General features: G+C 41.8%; 1 protein-coding gene across 4 annotated transcripts in view; it reads right to left on the bottom strand.

The window, feature by feature from the left end:
- Positions 1–16,533, bottom strand: part of LOC130274057 (chloride channel protein C-like) — a 245,721-nt gene that overhangs the window by 169,227 nt on the left and 59,961 nt on the right. For all 4 annotated transcript variants that reach the window (XR_008844224.1, XM_056521886.1, XM_056521885.1 and 1 more), the window contains exons 11-13: positions 12,167–12,267; positions 8,733–8,904; positions 5,763–5,934 (exon numbers count right to left, since the gene is read on the bottom strand). Coding sequence is in view for 3 of the 4 variants with exons in the window: in XM_056521886.1 (XP_056377861.1) it covers positions 5,763–5,934; positions 8,733–8,904; positions 12,167–12,267 (445 nt within the window). In the remaining variant the exon portion in view is untranslated. The remainder of the gene's footprint in view (positions 1–5,762; positions 5,935–8,732; positions 8,905–12,166; positions 12,268–16,533) is intronic.

The raw sequence follows: 16,533 nt of genomic DNA, 5'->3' as shown, positions 1-16,533 counted from the left end.
GAAATTCAAGAGACTTATTACCAAAAGTGTAAGTAAAAGTCATATTCATGTCATTTTCATGATTAAGATGATGTACGAATGCATCAAACTGTCTGTCCCATCCCACACCACAAAAATATCATCAACGTAACGCAGGAAAAGTTTAATGTTTTTTTACAAAGGGGTTACTGGTGGTAAATACATACTTAGCTTCCAACAAAGCAAGATAAATATTCGCAAAGGAACAAGAGATGGGCGTACCCATGGCCGTCCCAAGCCTTTGTTTGAACCACTGTTCGCCATGTTGGAAACAATTATTATTTAGAATAAATGAAGTGGATTCCGTGACAAACTCTATAAAGGCTGGGGATTTATCTGATGTAGTTAGAAACTGACGGAGAGCCTGCACACCCGCACCCTGAGGTATGCGGGTGTACAGGCTCTCTACGTCAATCAAAGCCAAGGTGTAAGTATTCTGCCAATGGAAAGTGTCCAGGGCTGAAATAGGTTCTCCAGTATCTTTTAGATAGGATGGAATATGAGGAAGAAGTGGGGATATGAGCCAATCTACCTAGCCAGAGAGGTAGGAAGTGGGGGACCCTATTCCGGCCACTATGGGTCGCCCAGGGGGAGGTGTTACAGCTTTATGGGTTTTTGGCAGGATATACCATTTGGGTTTTGATGGGGTTTCTGGTAGAAGTTTTTCTGCTGTTTTTTCTGTCAGAATATTAAGATTGACATATTTATGTAGTAATGTACGCAGATTATCTATAATTTTGTGGACAGGATCGCTTTTTAGCTTCTCATAAATGGTTATGTTTCCGAGCTGAAGCTCAGCTTCGGAATCATAATCCTTTTTGTACCAAAGAACAACGGAGCCCCCTTTGTCAGCTCCAGACAGAACTATGTCTTCTCTTTCGGCTAACTTACTTAGGGCTTCTTTCTCTTTCTTGGAGATATTATGTACAATAGGGGGGTAGATCAGAGATTTAACGTCTTGACATACTGCTCTGTGGAATAAATCCACAGAGCTGCCCGGGAAGACGGGTGGATTGAAATGGGAGGGGTTGCCTCCGCGAAAGAGGTCTTCCTCCCCCATGTCAATGTGTTCCATCTCTAATTCTTCTTCCGTTAATGAGAATAAAGTATGTATAATATTCTCATCTTGTATGGAATGCCCTGAGACTACTCTAAACCCTATAGGGCCTATCGTTCATTTAGTTTCCCCCTCTTTTTTCACAACGTTGTATGGTTTTTTACCGCTTTTGTTTTGTTTTTGTATTTGTTTTTAAAGCTAATCTGCGGATGGCTTTAGCCATATCTTCTTCAAATTCTAAATATTCAAATGGTTCCTGCAAACCAAATTTAACCCTTTATTCAACACTAGTATCAGGTCGTCACTTAACACCATGGCCGTGAGATTGACTGTAATAGTGTCTCCAGGTTACTGTCTTTTCGCCATACAAAACAAAAGCGAAGCGTTCAGGCGCCAAACGGCGCCAAACGGTCCCGTCACCGAGTGGACACCCCAGCATCCCGCTCTCACTCTCCCCTTCTTGTCTTCCATGGTTGAAGAACCACTTGCATAGAATACCTGGGTCAGTGTGGTGAGTTGCTCCGTTTCTACCTTCTTCTATTGCTTGCATTTTGTATGGATTTGTCTTATACGTTGAGCACCACTGAAGTCCCTCCAGCTGTTGCAAGGGAAGACACTGAAAGACCGAATAGCCTGCTATATTCGAATAGATTGCTTTATCCTAGTGCAAGTCTAGGTGGTGCCGAGTCCCTCTCTATAAGATTGCAATTTACAAATCTGTTTAACTTTCTGGAGCCAGTTGACATAAAAAAAAGTTTTTCCTGGAATACCCCTTAAGGGCAGCCTTCCGAAAAGCATGTATATTGCATGAATAGTCAATTCTAAATATATTTTATTAGGAAGAATGCAATTTCTATCCCACTGGTTCTGATAATAACCTTCAACATGTTATAGGGAGTTTAGCACTGACACTAGTTATTGTTTCAATATTTGAATGATTTTAATAATGTTTCATATTTGGCAGTCTGCCTTCTGCTCAGAGTCATATAAGGCAGAGAAAGCTGGAGCGTATGGGTGGCCATACAGGAAAGGAACACATCTAAATTAGTGCCAGACAGGCTACTATGTCCCAATGTATATGATTCCCATGTGCACCTGCAGTGTGCAATTCAGGTTGGAGTGTTCACTGTATTAAAAACTCAGCCCCCCTCGACATGTCTCGTCGCTTAACGCAGCCCCATCAAGAGGACAGCGGGCACGCCAATAACCCCTCAGATGTCGTGATCAATACAGATCACGGCATCTGCAGCATCACGGTACTTTGAATGGATGATCGGATCGCCCGCAGCGCTGCCGTGGCGATCCGATCATCCAGCATGGCAGCCGGAGGTCCCCTCACATGCCTCCGCTGCCATCCACGGGTCTTCTGCTCTGGTCTGCGATCAAGCAGACCAGAGCAGAAGATGACCGATAATACTGATCAGTGCTATGTCCTATGCATAGCACTGAACAGTATTAGCAATCGAATGATTGCTATAAATAGTATAAATAGTAATAAAAATAAAAGTAAAAGAAGTAAAAAAAAAGTAAAAAAAATATGAAAAACCCCCTCCCCCAATGAAAATTGTCCCATTTTCCCTATTTCACCCCCAAAAAGTGTAAAAAAAAAAACTACACATACTAGTCTGTGGATGAAAATATAAAAGAGTTATGATTTTTTGAAGGCGAGGAGGAAAAATCAAAAACGTAAAAATAAAATTGTCTGAGTCCTTAAGGGGTTAAATATTGGTCATATGGTTTCTTTTCTAAGCAGATGTGCCATTTAGGAGCCTGATAAAGCTGTGTGTGACAGTCAGACCCTGTAAAGACTCTTTACTCTGTAATCATTACAAAGTCTGACTGTAAAACACTGCTGTAAGCAGATGTGCCATTCAAGAGCCTGGAAAAGCTGGGTGCTATTTAACCCCTTAAGGACACATGACGTACCGGTATGTCATGTGTCCGCTCCCGATCCCGATATCTATATCATAGCGGGTCGGGCCCGGCCGGGACCCGTGGCTAATAGCGCGCGGCATTGATCGCGGTGCAGCGCGCTATTAACCATTTAGACGCGGCATTCAAAGTTGAACGCCGCGTCTAAAGTGAAAGTATGCCGGTTAGCTCAGGGAGCTGTTCGGCATAGCCACGGCGAAATCGCGGCATCCTGAACAGCTTACAGGACAGGCGGAGGGTCCTTACCTGCCTCCTCGCTGTCCGATCGCCGAATGACTGCTCAGTGCCTGAGATCCAGGCATGAGCAGTGAAGAGGCAGAATCATTGATTACTGGTTTCCTATGAGAAACCAGTGATCAATGATAAAGATAAGTGTGTGCAGTGTTATAGGTCCCTATGGGAGCTATAACACTGCAAAAAAAAAAAGCGCAAAAAAAAAAGTGAATAAAGATCATTTAACTCCTCCCCTATTAAAAGTTTGAATCACCCCCCTTTTCCCATTAAAAAAAAAACACAGTGTAAATAAAAATAAACATATATGGCATCGCCGTGTGCGGAAATTTCCGAATTATAAAAATATATCATTAATTAAACCGCACGGTCAATGGCGTGCGCGCAAAAAAATTCCAAAGTCCAAAATAGTGCATTTTTGGTCACTTTTTATATCATGAAAAAATGAATAAAAATCAATCAGTCCTATCAATGCAAAGGCCTATGAATGCAAAAATGGTACCGCTAAACACTTCAGATCATGGCGCAAAAAATGAGCCCTCATACCGCCCCATACGCGGAAAAATAAAAAAGTTATAGGGGTCAGAAGATGACAATTTTAAACGTATTCATTTTCCTGCATGTAGTTATGATTTTTTCCAGAAGTACGACAAAATCAAACCTAAATAAGTAGGGTATCATTTTAATTGTATGGACTTACAGAATAAAGATAAGGTGTCATTTTTACCGGAAAATGCACTACGTAGAAACGGAAGCCCCCAAAATTTCAAAACGGCTGTTTTTTTTTCAATTTTGTGTCACAATGATTTCTTTTCCGTTTCTCCGTAGATTTTTGGGCAAAATGACTGACGTCATTACAAAGTAGAATTGGTGGCACAAAAAATAAGCCATCATATGGATTTTTAGGTGCAAAATCTAAATAGTTATGATTTTTTAAAGGCAAGGAGGAAAAAATGAAAATGCAAAAACGGAAAAACCCTCGGTCCTTAAGGGGTTAAAGAAACGGGACATGTAGTAAGTTAACCCTACACCTGTTGAACATCACTCCATACCCTCTAGCCCAGTAATCTTCTGTGGAGGGGGCATGCAGTAATAGCTGTGGCTGTAAGGCTATGTTAACACAGTGTAAAATGTCCGGAATGGCCACCTGGAAAACATGTGCGGACTTTTCGCACATTTGAATAATCAATCCACTAGGACCGCTCTGAAATAGACGGCAATGCATTTCCAAGCTAAATCCACAAAAAGAATAGACACGTCTGTTCTTTTTGTGGACTCCGGAATCGATTTCCGATCGATTTCCATGGCAGAAACATGTTTTTGTCGCAGAAATTCCACCATGTGAACAGTGCAGCAAAATTCCATTGAAATCAATAGGGATCTGCTGCAGCCGAATGTCCGTACAGAATATTCCTGCGGAATTCCGCACGGACAGTCCGCTATGTGGACATACACTAAATGGCCCAGATTTATCAAACTGTGTGAGAGCAAATGTGGAGAGATTTTTCCACAGCAACCAATTACAGCTCAGCTTTCACTTTACCTCAGCTCTATAGGTGAGCTGTGATTGGTTGCTGTGGGAAAGTCACTCCACTTTTTCTCTCACAGAGTTTGATAAATCTGGGCCAATATGTTTGCAGCTGCCACTGGATTTCTGTCTGGCTCTGCAGCTTGCCTGAAGCGGGGCTAAACATGAAAAAAATGCACCTGCCCAGTGCTCGGAACCACATATACGGAACGTTAGGTGACATGAATTCCACACCTCTGTAGTGTTATTATTTTATAACTATGCATATAAATATTTTGTGTGTTTTTAGAGGGGACATATTTCTTGTAGTGTGTGCCCCTGATTGTTTAAGACAGAAGCAATGTTTCTAGCATGCCACTCTACCTGAATTGGCTGAATGTGATCATATTGTTACAATGTTTAAGCATTTGGGGCCCCACTTTGCCTAAAATCGTGTACTTAGTATTACACTCAGCTATGTCCTGTCAGTCACTTATGTACTTTGCATAGTTGTGTGTTCATTTTCAGGGTGTAATGAGACAGATTTACTTATGTAAATGTGCTATTTGAAAACCGCCATATATATGCTTGCGCTACATCTACCCATTTTTTAAAGATTTTTAGACACTGTTGCTTGTTGCTCTAAAAGTGTATGTGGATTAGCAGTAAAGAAACGTGACTACACTGGAAACGAATATGTAATGAAAAATTTGGTGCACACTTTTGGCATGAAGTACGCCAACTAAGTGGTCTAAAATGTAGAGACTTTTTATATTGCCTAAGCAGTTCCCAATAAAAATCACTGTTCTCATTGATCGCACTTGTTTAATAAGCCTTCACATGGCTTTAATCAATTGCAGACCAGGCCACACAAACGATCGCTGATGAGATTACTATATTTCTCCTTATATTTAAAGTAGCTCCAAATCAACTTACATGACACAAATTAAGTGAGTATCAGGTTCAAATAGATGACAATTTGTTTAGCAAACAGTAAAACAGTCCACTTGTACTTACCATGATAACAGTGAGTGATATGGTCAGTCTGGAAACACCACTAAAATAAGCAGCTGAACCAATTGCTGCAAACAGCCCAGGGTCAATCCATGCACCATACTCATCAGTTTGGACTCCAAACAAGTACACCATGATTAACCCAACAATCCTGCCAAACAAGGCACCTGTGTACCTGCAAAAAAGCATCTTTGACATAAGAAAGCCTGCATATCATTTATATATGAAAATATCTAGCTAATCATGCATATATATATATATATATATATATATATATATATATATATAAAATAATGAACATTATGGTTTATATTATTTTGTCTGCTAATTGGTACAGGGACAATAAATTAATTATTCTGCTTCAAAGGTTTCAATGATGTGCCCTAGTGGTAAGAATCAGAAATAGTCTCCAAATTACAAATTCTAGAAATGTTGTCATATCATAACTTTCTGTCTGCACTAGTTTTCATCACTTAGGCTGTGTTCACACATTCAGCTTTTTAATTGCAACTACTGAATACAAAGTACAGAAAGGATTTGAAAAAAGGAGAAGTCTTTCCTTTTTATATGTGTCTTCTATTTATGATCCATTACTGACTTTGTATTCAATAAAAACCTGTGTGTAGGCACAGCCTTACTATAGAGAGCTTATGAAGGACAACTAGACATGATAGGTAAAACATACTGTATGTCCCAAATCAGCAAAAGTGTTTTTATCTTTTTTCAGGGTACATCACACATCACACTTCTATTTTCTATATACAGAAACATTAACTGATTCTAATCTGAAAATTAGGCTTATTAAATTAAATGAGGTTTTATCAGGATAGGCTTTGAATATCAGATTTGTGGGGCTCCAACTTCCGGCACTAGGTGGCTCTGTTCTGTTCCCTTTTACAATTAATACAGTGAGTTTGGTCTCCTCCCAGCCTGGCAGGAGCCAATATCAGGAATTGGATCTGACTGCACTGAGCTTGATTAACAGCAGCACAGAGCCTCATTGAAAGCTACAAAGAGCCTCACGGAAACATGCACAGAGCCTCACGGAAACATGCACAGAGCCTCACTGAAACATGCACAGAGCCTCACTGAAACATGCATAGAGCCTCACTGAAACATGCACAGAGCTTGAGGTCTTCTATTCATCACAATACTGCAACAATGTGAGGGCAGAAGTGGTCCCCCAGCAGTCTTCAGTGATGTCATGCCTGCTGGGAAATGCCCACTTTCTCCCGCTGGGAGATTGCACGAAGAAAGGTAAGATTTTTTAAAGCTCGGAATTTTTTTTTTAAGGATTGGAGGGGTGTTAGGAGTCGTTAGGGAACATAGCCTGAGTTAGTTTAGAAAAGTTTATATTGGTGACAGGTACTTTTTAAATGAGACTGTGGTAAACTGCAGTACTGGGCTCAATAACTATAAGGCTTACATGTTTACATGTCGGAATTTCCAAGTAGAATTCCACAGAAATATTCTGCTCTGAGATGCACATTATCTAGAATGGGAATTTCACTGTCCCGTTCACACAGCAGAAATTTCACAGCAGACATTCCGATGCAGAAATTCCACATTATGGAATCCGCAAAATTATTTGACATGTCTTAAAATTTTGTGGAATTCCATTTAGAGCCCCATTGAAGTTAATGGGAGTCTTATTTAGAGCAGAATCTGTGGCGCTAGAATTCCAGTCAAACTCTGCAAAACTGTGAATAATAATCCGCAGTCTTCTTTTCTGAGCAGAATTTAAGCGGAAAACAGAAACTGTGCTGTGTGAATGTAGCCTACTAAGTATTGTGCTGGTCCTGGTACACAGTGAAAAGGCCCCTGCAATCAGCAGATTCGTGGGGGTTACTTATGGCCTATCAATAATAAAGTAGAAGGACTTTGTACATCTCGGTATAGAATATTTTTTACCTACATTTATGAACAAATTAACTCATTTAGTATTGCAGGCATTTGACAGGGCCTGGATCCAATTATGTGCATTTCAATGAGCTGTAGTTGAGTTTACAAATCACATGTCATGAAAAATATTACGTTTAGTTATTTGCTTCTGCTCTTAATGTAACAGAAAACTGCCTGAAGTTTGTTTAAAAATCATCAAAGCTAAAACAGATATGTTTTCATTTGTAATTAGCTACATTAAAAATAAAAATATTACATTTATATGTTGTTTGTGATTTGTTTAATACTGTGGAATAGCACATCATCCCTCATTTAGATAGCTATTAATAATTACAAATATATAGTATATGTGATGGTTTTTGCTACTTGTGAAAAGTTTCACATTTAAACAGAAATTCCCTTAGACACAAAGTACCTTTGGAAGAGCCAGGGCATAGGGGGTCTTGTGGGCACCAGCAAAACACTCTCCCTCCTACAAGCTTGTAAAGTTAAGTTTTACTTTGGCAGAAGCATCACACTAAACCTTTTCCTCAGGTAAAGCAAAGTTAAGTAATGCTTTTGAAAGTTAACTTGTCATCATTTTCATGCTGCCTGAACCACAAGTCATTGGAACGGTCCCTGGTGGCTTCTGCCCGCCCCACAGGCCTTGAGTAAGAGATCTCTCCCTATATCCAAACAGATAGAGATCCATCAATCAAGGCTGATGAGGCAGGGAAAAGCCTCTGGAACATCACAATAACTCAGGCAGTGGTTCAGGCAGCATGAGGGTGATTAGATTAATCCTTCATACAAAAAATAAAAATACAACTATTACCAAGAGTGAAGGCACACACAAATAAGCCTCAAAATTCTAGTTGTAGGGTCCTTGCCTCTGGGAATCTACAAATATTTTTAGGCAGGCCACCATTGCAGCCCGCTTGTAGGTTTAGGTCTTGAGCAGTCATTGGCATGACCCCCCTTGATACCTGGTACCTGTACCTGTTCAATTTGAGGTATAGTTACATTTTCAGCTTTGCCCAGAGTATCAGGATAACAGCATAAATAACATCATTTGAATAACAGTTTGCTTACAGCATGGGTACAACAAGCCCAGTTGCAGCCGCAGTTCCAGCGGTCCAGCAGGAAATAATAAAGTAGAATACAAGAGTGATAAACAGTGCAGGAAATCCAAATTTTTCATGAGTTCCACGTTGATACAAAAGCATAATCCCTTGTTTCCCATTTTTAACTAGAAGAGCAGCAGCTAAAAACAGAAAAAATTGAGAGTGGAAATTATTGAATAACAAGAAAATATGTATCTTCAATGGATAACAAATAAAGAATGAAATGAAAGGGGTACTCTGGCGCTAAGACATCTTAAGGATAGGGGATAAGATGCCTGATCGTGCGGGTCCCGCCACTGGGGACCCCCGTGATCTTCCACGCCGCACCCCATTAGATTCAGCCCCGGAGCGTGCTCGCTCCGGGTCTGATTACTGGGGATCACGGGGACGGAGCATAGTGATGACACGGCTCCGCCCCTATGTGACATGACGCTCCGCCCCTTCAATGCAAGACTATGGGAGGGGGCGTGATAGCTGCCACGCCTCCTCCATAGGCTTGCATTCAGGGGGCGGAGCATGACGTCACGAGGGTGGGGAGCCGTGACGTCACTATGCTCCGCCCCCGTGATCGTCAGTAATCAGACCCGGAGCTAGCACGCTCTGGAGGCTGATTCTAATGGGGTGCGGTGTGGAAGATCACGGGGGTCCCCAGCGGCGGGACCCCCACAATCAGGCATCTTATCCCCTATCCCTTGGATAGGGGATAAGATGTCATAGCGCCGGAGTACCCCTTTAATCTTAAAGTGTACCTGTCATTTGCAAAAAAATATATATACAGTGATCCCCCGACCTGCGATGGCCCCGGAGTACCCCTTTAATCTTAAAGTGTACCTGTCATTTGCAAAAAAATATATATACAGTGATCCCCCGACCTGCGATGGCCCCGATAATTTCAACATACGATGGCCTCTCAGAGGCCATCGCATGTTGAAGGCAGCATCAATATACAATGCTTTTGTATGTCGGGCCATCACATAAACGGCTATCCGGCAGCGCAGACTGCTTCAGCTGCCACCGGATAGCCGTTTAAGGTGCCCCGTGTGGTCCGGTGATGGTCACTCACCTTTCCCCGACGTTCCGGACCGTCCTCTTCGGGCTCCCTTGCATTGCCATCGCTCATCGTCATCACGTCGCCGCGCACGACGTCCCGTCATCCAATAGGAGCGGCGTGCGCAGTGACGTGATGATGGCGATGAAGAGCTACGATCCCCGGCAGCAGAGATGGTCCGGAGCAGCAGGGACACCCCGGGGATGTGGCGACAGCGATGGAGGGCGACGCCCAGGGCAGCGGTGACGGTCCAGAGTGGCAGGGACAGGTGAGTATAACCTCGTATACTTAACATTGCACGGATCCCCCAACATACGATGGTTTCAACTAACAATGGTTCATTTGGAACGAATTACCATTGTATGTTGAGGGACCACTGTATATATAATGTATAATAACATTATATGTATATTTCTAATATACACGAGTTAAAAATGTGTCTATTTTTGGGTGAAAAAATGCTGTCTTGTCCCTGCAGCTATTGTCTATGTACAGAGACAAAATACAGGAAGTGTGGGTGAACAAGCAGAGCTCTGTGCACTAAGGACAAGCAGGGCTCTGTACACCGATGACAAGCAGGACTCTGTGCACTGAGGACAAGCAGGGCTCAGTATACTGAGGACAAGCAGGGCTCTGTACACTGAGGACAAGCAGGGCTCTGTGCAATGAGGACAAGCAGGGCTCTTAACACTGAGGACAAGCAGGGCTCTGTACACTGGACAAGCAGGACTCCGTATACTGAGGACAAGCAGGGCTCTGTGTACTGAGGACAAGCAGGGCTCTGTGTACTGAGGACTAGCAGGGCTCTGTGTACTGAGGACAAGCAGGGCTCTGTGTACTGAGGACAAGCAGTGCTCTGTACACTGAGGACAAGCAGGGCTCTGTGCACTGAGGACAAGCAGGGCTCTGTACACTGAGCACAAGCAGGGCTCTGTGTACTGAGGACAAGCAGGGCTCTGTGCAGTGAGGTCAAGCAAGGCTCTGTGCACTGAGGACAAACATGGTTCTGTGCACTGAGGACAAGCAGGGCTCTGTACACTGAGGACAAGCAGGACTCTGTGTACTGAGGACAAGCTAGGGCTCTGTGTACTGAGGACAAGCAGGGCTCTGTGTACTGAGGACAAGCAGGGCTCTGTACACTGAGGACAAGCAGGGCTCTTTGTACTGAGGACAAGCAGGGCTCTGTGTACTGAGGACAAGCAGGGCTCCGTGTACTGAGGACAAGCAGGGCTCCTTGCAGTGAGGAGAAGCAGGGCTCTGTGCAGTGAGGACAAGCAGGGCTCTGTGCAGTGAGGACAAGCAGGGCTCTATGCGTTGAGGACAAGCAGGGCTCTGTACACTGAGGACAAGCAGGGCTCTGTGCACTGAGGTCAAGCAGGGCTCTGTGCAGTGAGGACAAGCAGGGATCTGTGCAGTGAGGACAAGCAGGGCTCTGTGCAGTGAGGACAAGCAGGGCTCTGTGCAGTGAGGACAAGCAGGGCTCTATGCGTTGAGGACAAGCAGGGCTCTGTACACTGAGGACAAACATGGTTCTGTGCACTGAGGCTCTATGGCATGCCAGGAGAGCCCTGCTTGTCCAGTCCACACTTCCTGTATTTTGTCTTCAAACAGAAAACACAGGTAATATCTGCAGGGACCCAAAAATATACTGTACAAATATTTAACCAAAGTATATTACAGATATACACATAATGTTATTATCTACAATATATAAAACGTTTTTGCAAATGACAGGTATGCTTTAATATGTTAGAGTTTCACAGTATAACTATACATTATCTACTTTAATACATCTTTTATATTATTTATTGTCTATAACTTATGTAGCATCAACCTATTCTACAGGACTGCACACAAAATGTGGTCACCCAGTTCCTCAGGGTAAATACAGAGTTCCATGCTCTCTATTCCCTCCTCACTTCTATGTGACATATTTCTTGGGTTTTTTTTTCAATTCATACCTGGAATAGTATGCAAAATTTTAAAAAGCACAAATATGTCCACATGGCACCTCATGTCTTGATACCAATGGCAACAATGGTAATGATTAATTTCAATGGAAGGAAATATCGAGTCACAATATGTTTGAATGGAGAGTGCCAGCTAATAAATGATACTACAGAACTCCTCTACTCTCACCAGGGATCTAAATCTGGATCTCCATGATTCCTCAGGAAGTTCTGTAGCTTTTAAGGATTCCACATGCTGAACTACCGTAGTCCGAATTAAATGAATCTAATTTTGAATCCTAATGCAATTATAAAAGGAAGGACATTTTGTTAAAATGGTAACATTCACAAAACCCTAGAGAAACATTTCCTCTTGATATGTAGTTTTCTATATAGATGCATTACCTTGATTTATAGTACGATTTGGGTTTAGAAATCCATCTGATGTCAGAACCGTGGACCCAGCTGGGCAGTTGTATTCAGAGACATCCCACAATTCATGTGTGCTGTATAAATAGAATTGATAGGATATTGAACTGGTATCTGTATTCTCACAACATGTATTTTAGAAAATTGGTTTCTAGTTGCAAAAAAGTGACTTGAAGCTGCTAGAACCCAATGTCATTTTTGCAACAGGCCCCCCACCTACCAAGTGTCATTTACAGAACTGATGTCTTCTCATGTAGCACAGAAGACAGGCCCATGCTGAGGTTAATTAAGATGATCAGAAGAAAAGTAAGAAAATATTATTGCTAAAAGAGCAGTAGATGCTTGAAACAAACTGCCAGGAAATGAGGTTGGTAAGTCCACAGGAAGTGAATTTAAAGTGGACCTGTCAGCAGAAAAACATGGGTGTCAATAAATTCATGGCTAGATAGGGATGTTATCTGAATTCCAGGCAATTTTTTTCTATTTATATAGTTCTTTCCAGTGCTGAGATATACACCTTTTTCATATTGCAAGTGAGGCTCAAAAGCCTGCAGGGCATTCCCGTTTAACTTGATTTTTATTGGGTTTTTCAAAGGATTAGACAAGAGGAACATTTCAACAATGAATTTGGAATGTAATATAGAACAAACAGATTTGTAAATTACTTCTATTAAAAAATCTTAATCCTTTCCGTACTTATGAGCTTCTGAAGTTAATGTTGTTCTTTTCTGTCTAAGTGCTCTCTGATGACACCTGTCTCGGGAAACGGCCAGTTTAGAAGAGGTTTGCTATGGGGATTTGCTTCTAAACTGGGCCTTTCCCGAGACAGGTGTCATCAGAGAGGACTTAGACAGAAAAGAACAACCTTAACTTCAGAAGCTCGTAAGTACTGAAAGGATTAAGATTTTCTAATAGAAGTAATTTACAAATCTGTTTAACTTTCTGGAGCCAATTGATATATATAAAAAAGTTTTTTCCTGGAATACCCCTTTAATAATGCATGTGTTGTAAAAATGTTGCATTATATATAAACTTATGATTGTTTATGTCATAACATAATTTAGCCTAAAGATACTAAATGTTTAACATAAAAATTACCAATGTGAATTCGTAGTTATGAAAGGCTGAAGGCTTTATTAAGCATATGAAATTTGAGCTATGTTGTTAATATCTACATCTATTTGTTGTTGTAACTTACCGGAATCATTTTCTACGTAATCATTCCCTAACATGGCAAAAGCCCAGATAAGTCCATCCCATGTCATCTTTATCAACATCCACTGGCCATCTTATATCCGCCTACCCTGCTTCAATGATAGCTACTAGATAAATAGGAAAGGACTATGGAGATTAAGATTTGTGATGACTAATGTTATGTAGGCAAATGCCTATTGAAACTCCTTTTTCTGCTGACAGGTCCGCATTAAGCATGCCTGCGATAAACTTATATCTATCCGAGGATAAAAATAAAAAGGATAATAATTTAAGAGCAGACTAAAAGGAACATGAATTTGAAGACTGAAAGATTTAGGGAGCGTTGTAGGATGTAAATCACAACTTTCAGACAGTGACGGAATAGAATTATGCATGTTAGACAATTTTCTTTTCTTTATATCACCTCATGGCAAGCAAATGCAGTATAAAGGATGGCAATTAGAGGTGAGAAGCATTTCAATTGGATATTATGTGAGAAACATATTAAAGGGGTTGTCTCATGAGTACAATCCCTGTCCATATATCCTATTAGGGAATATTGACATGTCAGAGAGGGGTCTACTGTTTAAGAACCCACCAATATGGGCCAAAATGCTTGTTACTGCCCATGAGCTCTGGAGGACTCAAGGCAACCATATATTCATCTGAAATGCCATCATATGACTTTACATTTTCATTGCAGTGGTTGCTGCAGGTAATATCTGACAGGAGTTGTTTCTGATGAGACAAATGGGGAGATTTATTAAGCTGCCTTATAGCAATATTATCTTTGCTGCCTATAGCAACCTATCACATTGCCCATACCAACCATTCACAGCACAACTTTCATTTTACCTGAGCGCTATGAGATATGAAAGCTCATATGCAGCAAGAAGCCGAAGTTTGCTCCGTGCCTGATGACTCACGATACAGGGGACGACGGTTCGTGAAATCACGGCCCTGCTCCTTCGAGACATCATGCCCTGCCCCAGCGATGGGACCCCCACGAACAGACATCATATCCCCTATGCTTGGATAGGGGATAAGATGTCTAGGGGTGGAGTACCCCTTTAAGTCTTTACCCTACCTGAGGGCAACATAACCTAGTGATAGAGTCCCTGAACAGAACGATCTATACTTACACCACTCTGCACAGCTATTCTCTTGATATCTTTATAAATATTAAGAACATCTTTTACAGGGAAGTAGTCTTTCCCATTAGGTGCATGTGCATCATCCATCAGTCATCAATTGGTAGCCATCTGTCTACACTGTGTATAGGCAAAGAGCTGCCAATCAGTGGCCGGTGGGCGGAGTAGCCCCCTTAGGTAGAAATAGGAGCCCCCTTTAGGTAGTAGAAGTAGCCTGCTTTAGGTAGCAATACCCCTTTTAGGTAGTAATAGGAGTCCCCTTTAGGTAGCAGTAGGAGCCCCTTTTTGGTAGAAATAGTATCCCCATATAGGTAGAAATAGGAGCCCTGTTTAGGTAGTAATAGGCGCCCCCTTTAGGTAGAAACAGTAGCCCCCTTTTGGTAGAAATAGTAGCTCCCACCTTAGGTAGAAAAAGTACCCCCTCTTATGTAGAAATAGTAGCCCCCACCATAGGTAGTGATGGTAGCCCCCTTCATGTAACCAAAAAAAAAAAAAAAACACATACACACCTGGCTCCCGTGTAGCATGTCCTCTGGAGATGAGCGAATCGAAGCTGACGAATTCGAATTTCATGAAAAATTTGATTACAAAGAATGCGAATATTGCCGGGGTTCTATCGCTTCAGTAAACTCCATTTAGTGCGGTCCAGGCTCATGATAGCTATCATGCACAATATATCATGAGAATAGACATAACTGGAGCCTGCATGCGCACTAGGCTGCTATCACAGACTCTGAGACTAAGAGAGAGACTGCGCAACAAGCGATACAGTGCCGGCAGAAGCGGAAGTTCTCCGAGTGCATGAAAGGACATGCGCCACGCACGGAGATGATGTTGATAGGATAGCGCACGGACATCAACAGTGACATAGACCGGCTACCTGTCATGATAGGTGAATGTTGACAGATGACCAAGGTAGCGATTAGCGCTGCTGGGATCGGATTGGATAAGGTATACCATATGTTGTAACAACTATTGTGAATGGCTTTTGGACCGGGCGCAGGACAATGATGTGGACAACAGTAATTATAAATACCTCCCCAGCCATTTTGTTGCCATGATTGCCACTCGCCTCTTGAAAACTCTGTAGAGATGGCGAAATATGTAGAGGCGGGCAATTAGCATATAGTACAACAAAATAACCGCTAGGGGTCAAAAAAAGCCTCTATATTCCATGTGTCACACTAAATGTTAAAACTTAACCTTTATTGTGAGCAAATAATAAAGTAGGGAATACAAGTATTAAAATCACAATACCACTGTACTCATAGACGTCTATGAGATGAGCCTATCAGTGTCGGTGGGACGACCCTATTTCTTAAATCTATACAAGAATATTAATTGCACCTCACATTGTATTGGATCCCTGAGGTGACAAATCGGAGTGACTCAAAAGTGCCTACTAGTGCAAAGGTCACAGAAGTTGCTATTAGACCACTTATAAATGTGGCAATACTATGATCTTTTATCTCCCCTCAGAGAGGTGTTAGAGGAGGTCCCACACCTCAACACCAACCACCTGCCTTGCACATGGAATATAGAGGCTTTTTTGGACCCCTAGGGGTTATTTTGTTGTACTATATATTACCTCTACATGTGTCATTGGGCCGTAAGGTAGTTTAGTAGTTTACTTTTAGCATATCAGCACGGACCTAAACATTAATGGCACTGCAGAGCCATATGATATAGTGAAATGGAGGGTTACCTATATGGACCTACAGAATAAAGAAAAGGTGTAATTTTTACCAAAAAATTTAATGCGTAGAAACGGAAGCCCCCAAAATTTACAAAATGGCGTTATTTCTTCACTTTTGACGCACAATGATTTTTTTTTTCAGTCGCTTCCTATAACCATCAATAAGCTTCTTACACCTCTCAGACGGAATGTTGGACCACTTTTCCTTTGCAAACTGCTCCAGGTCTCTCTTATTGGAAGGGCGCCTTTTCCCAACAGCAATTTTAAGATCTCTCGTCAGGTATTCAATGGAATTTAGATCT

The sequence above is a fragment of the Hyla sarda genome, chromosome 5 (assembly GCF_029499605.1).
Source record: "Hyla sarda isolate aHylSar1 chromosome 5, aHylSar1.hap1, whole genome shotgun sequence".
In the NCBI taxonomy this organism is placed as follows: domain Eukaryota; kingdom Metazoa; phylum Chordata; class Amphibia; order Anura; family Hylidae; genus Hyla; species Hyla sarda.
Note: the sequence above shows the minus strand (reverse complement) of the source record. Positions and strands in the feature narration are given on the sequence as shown.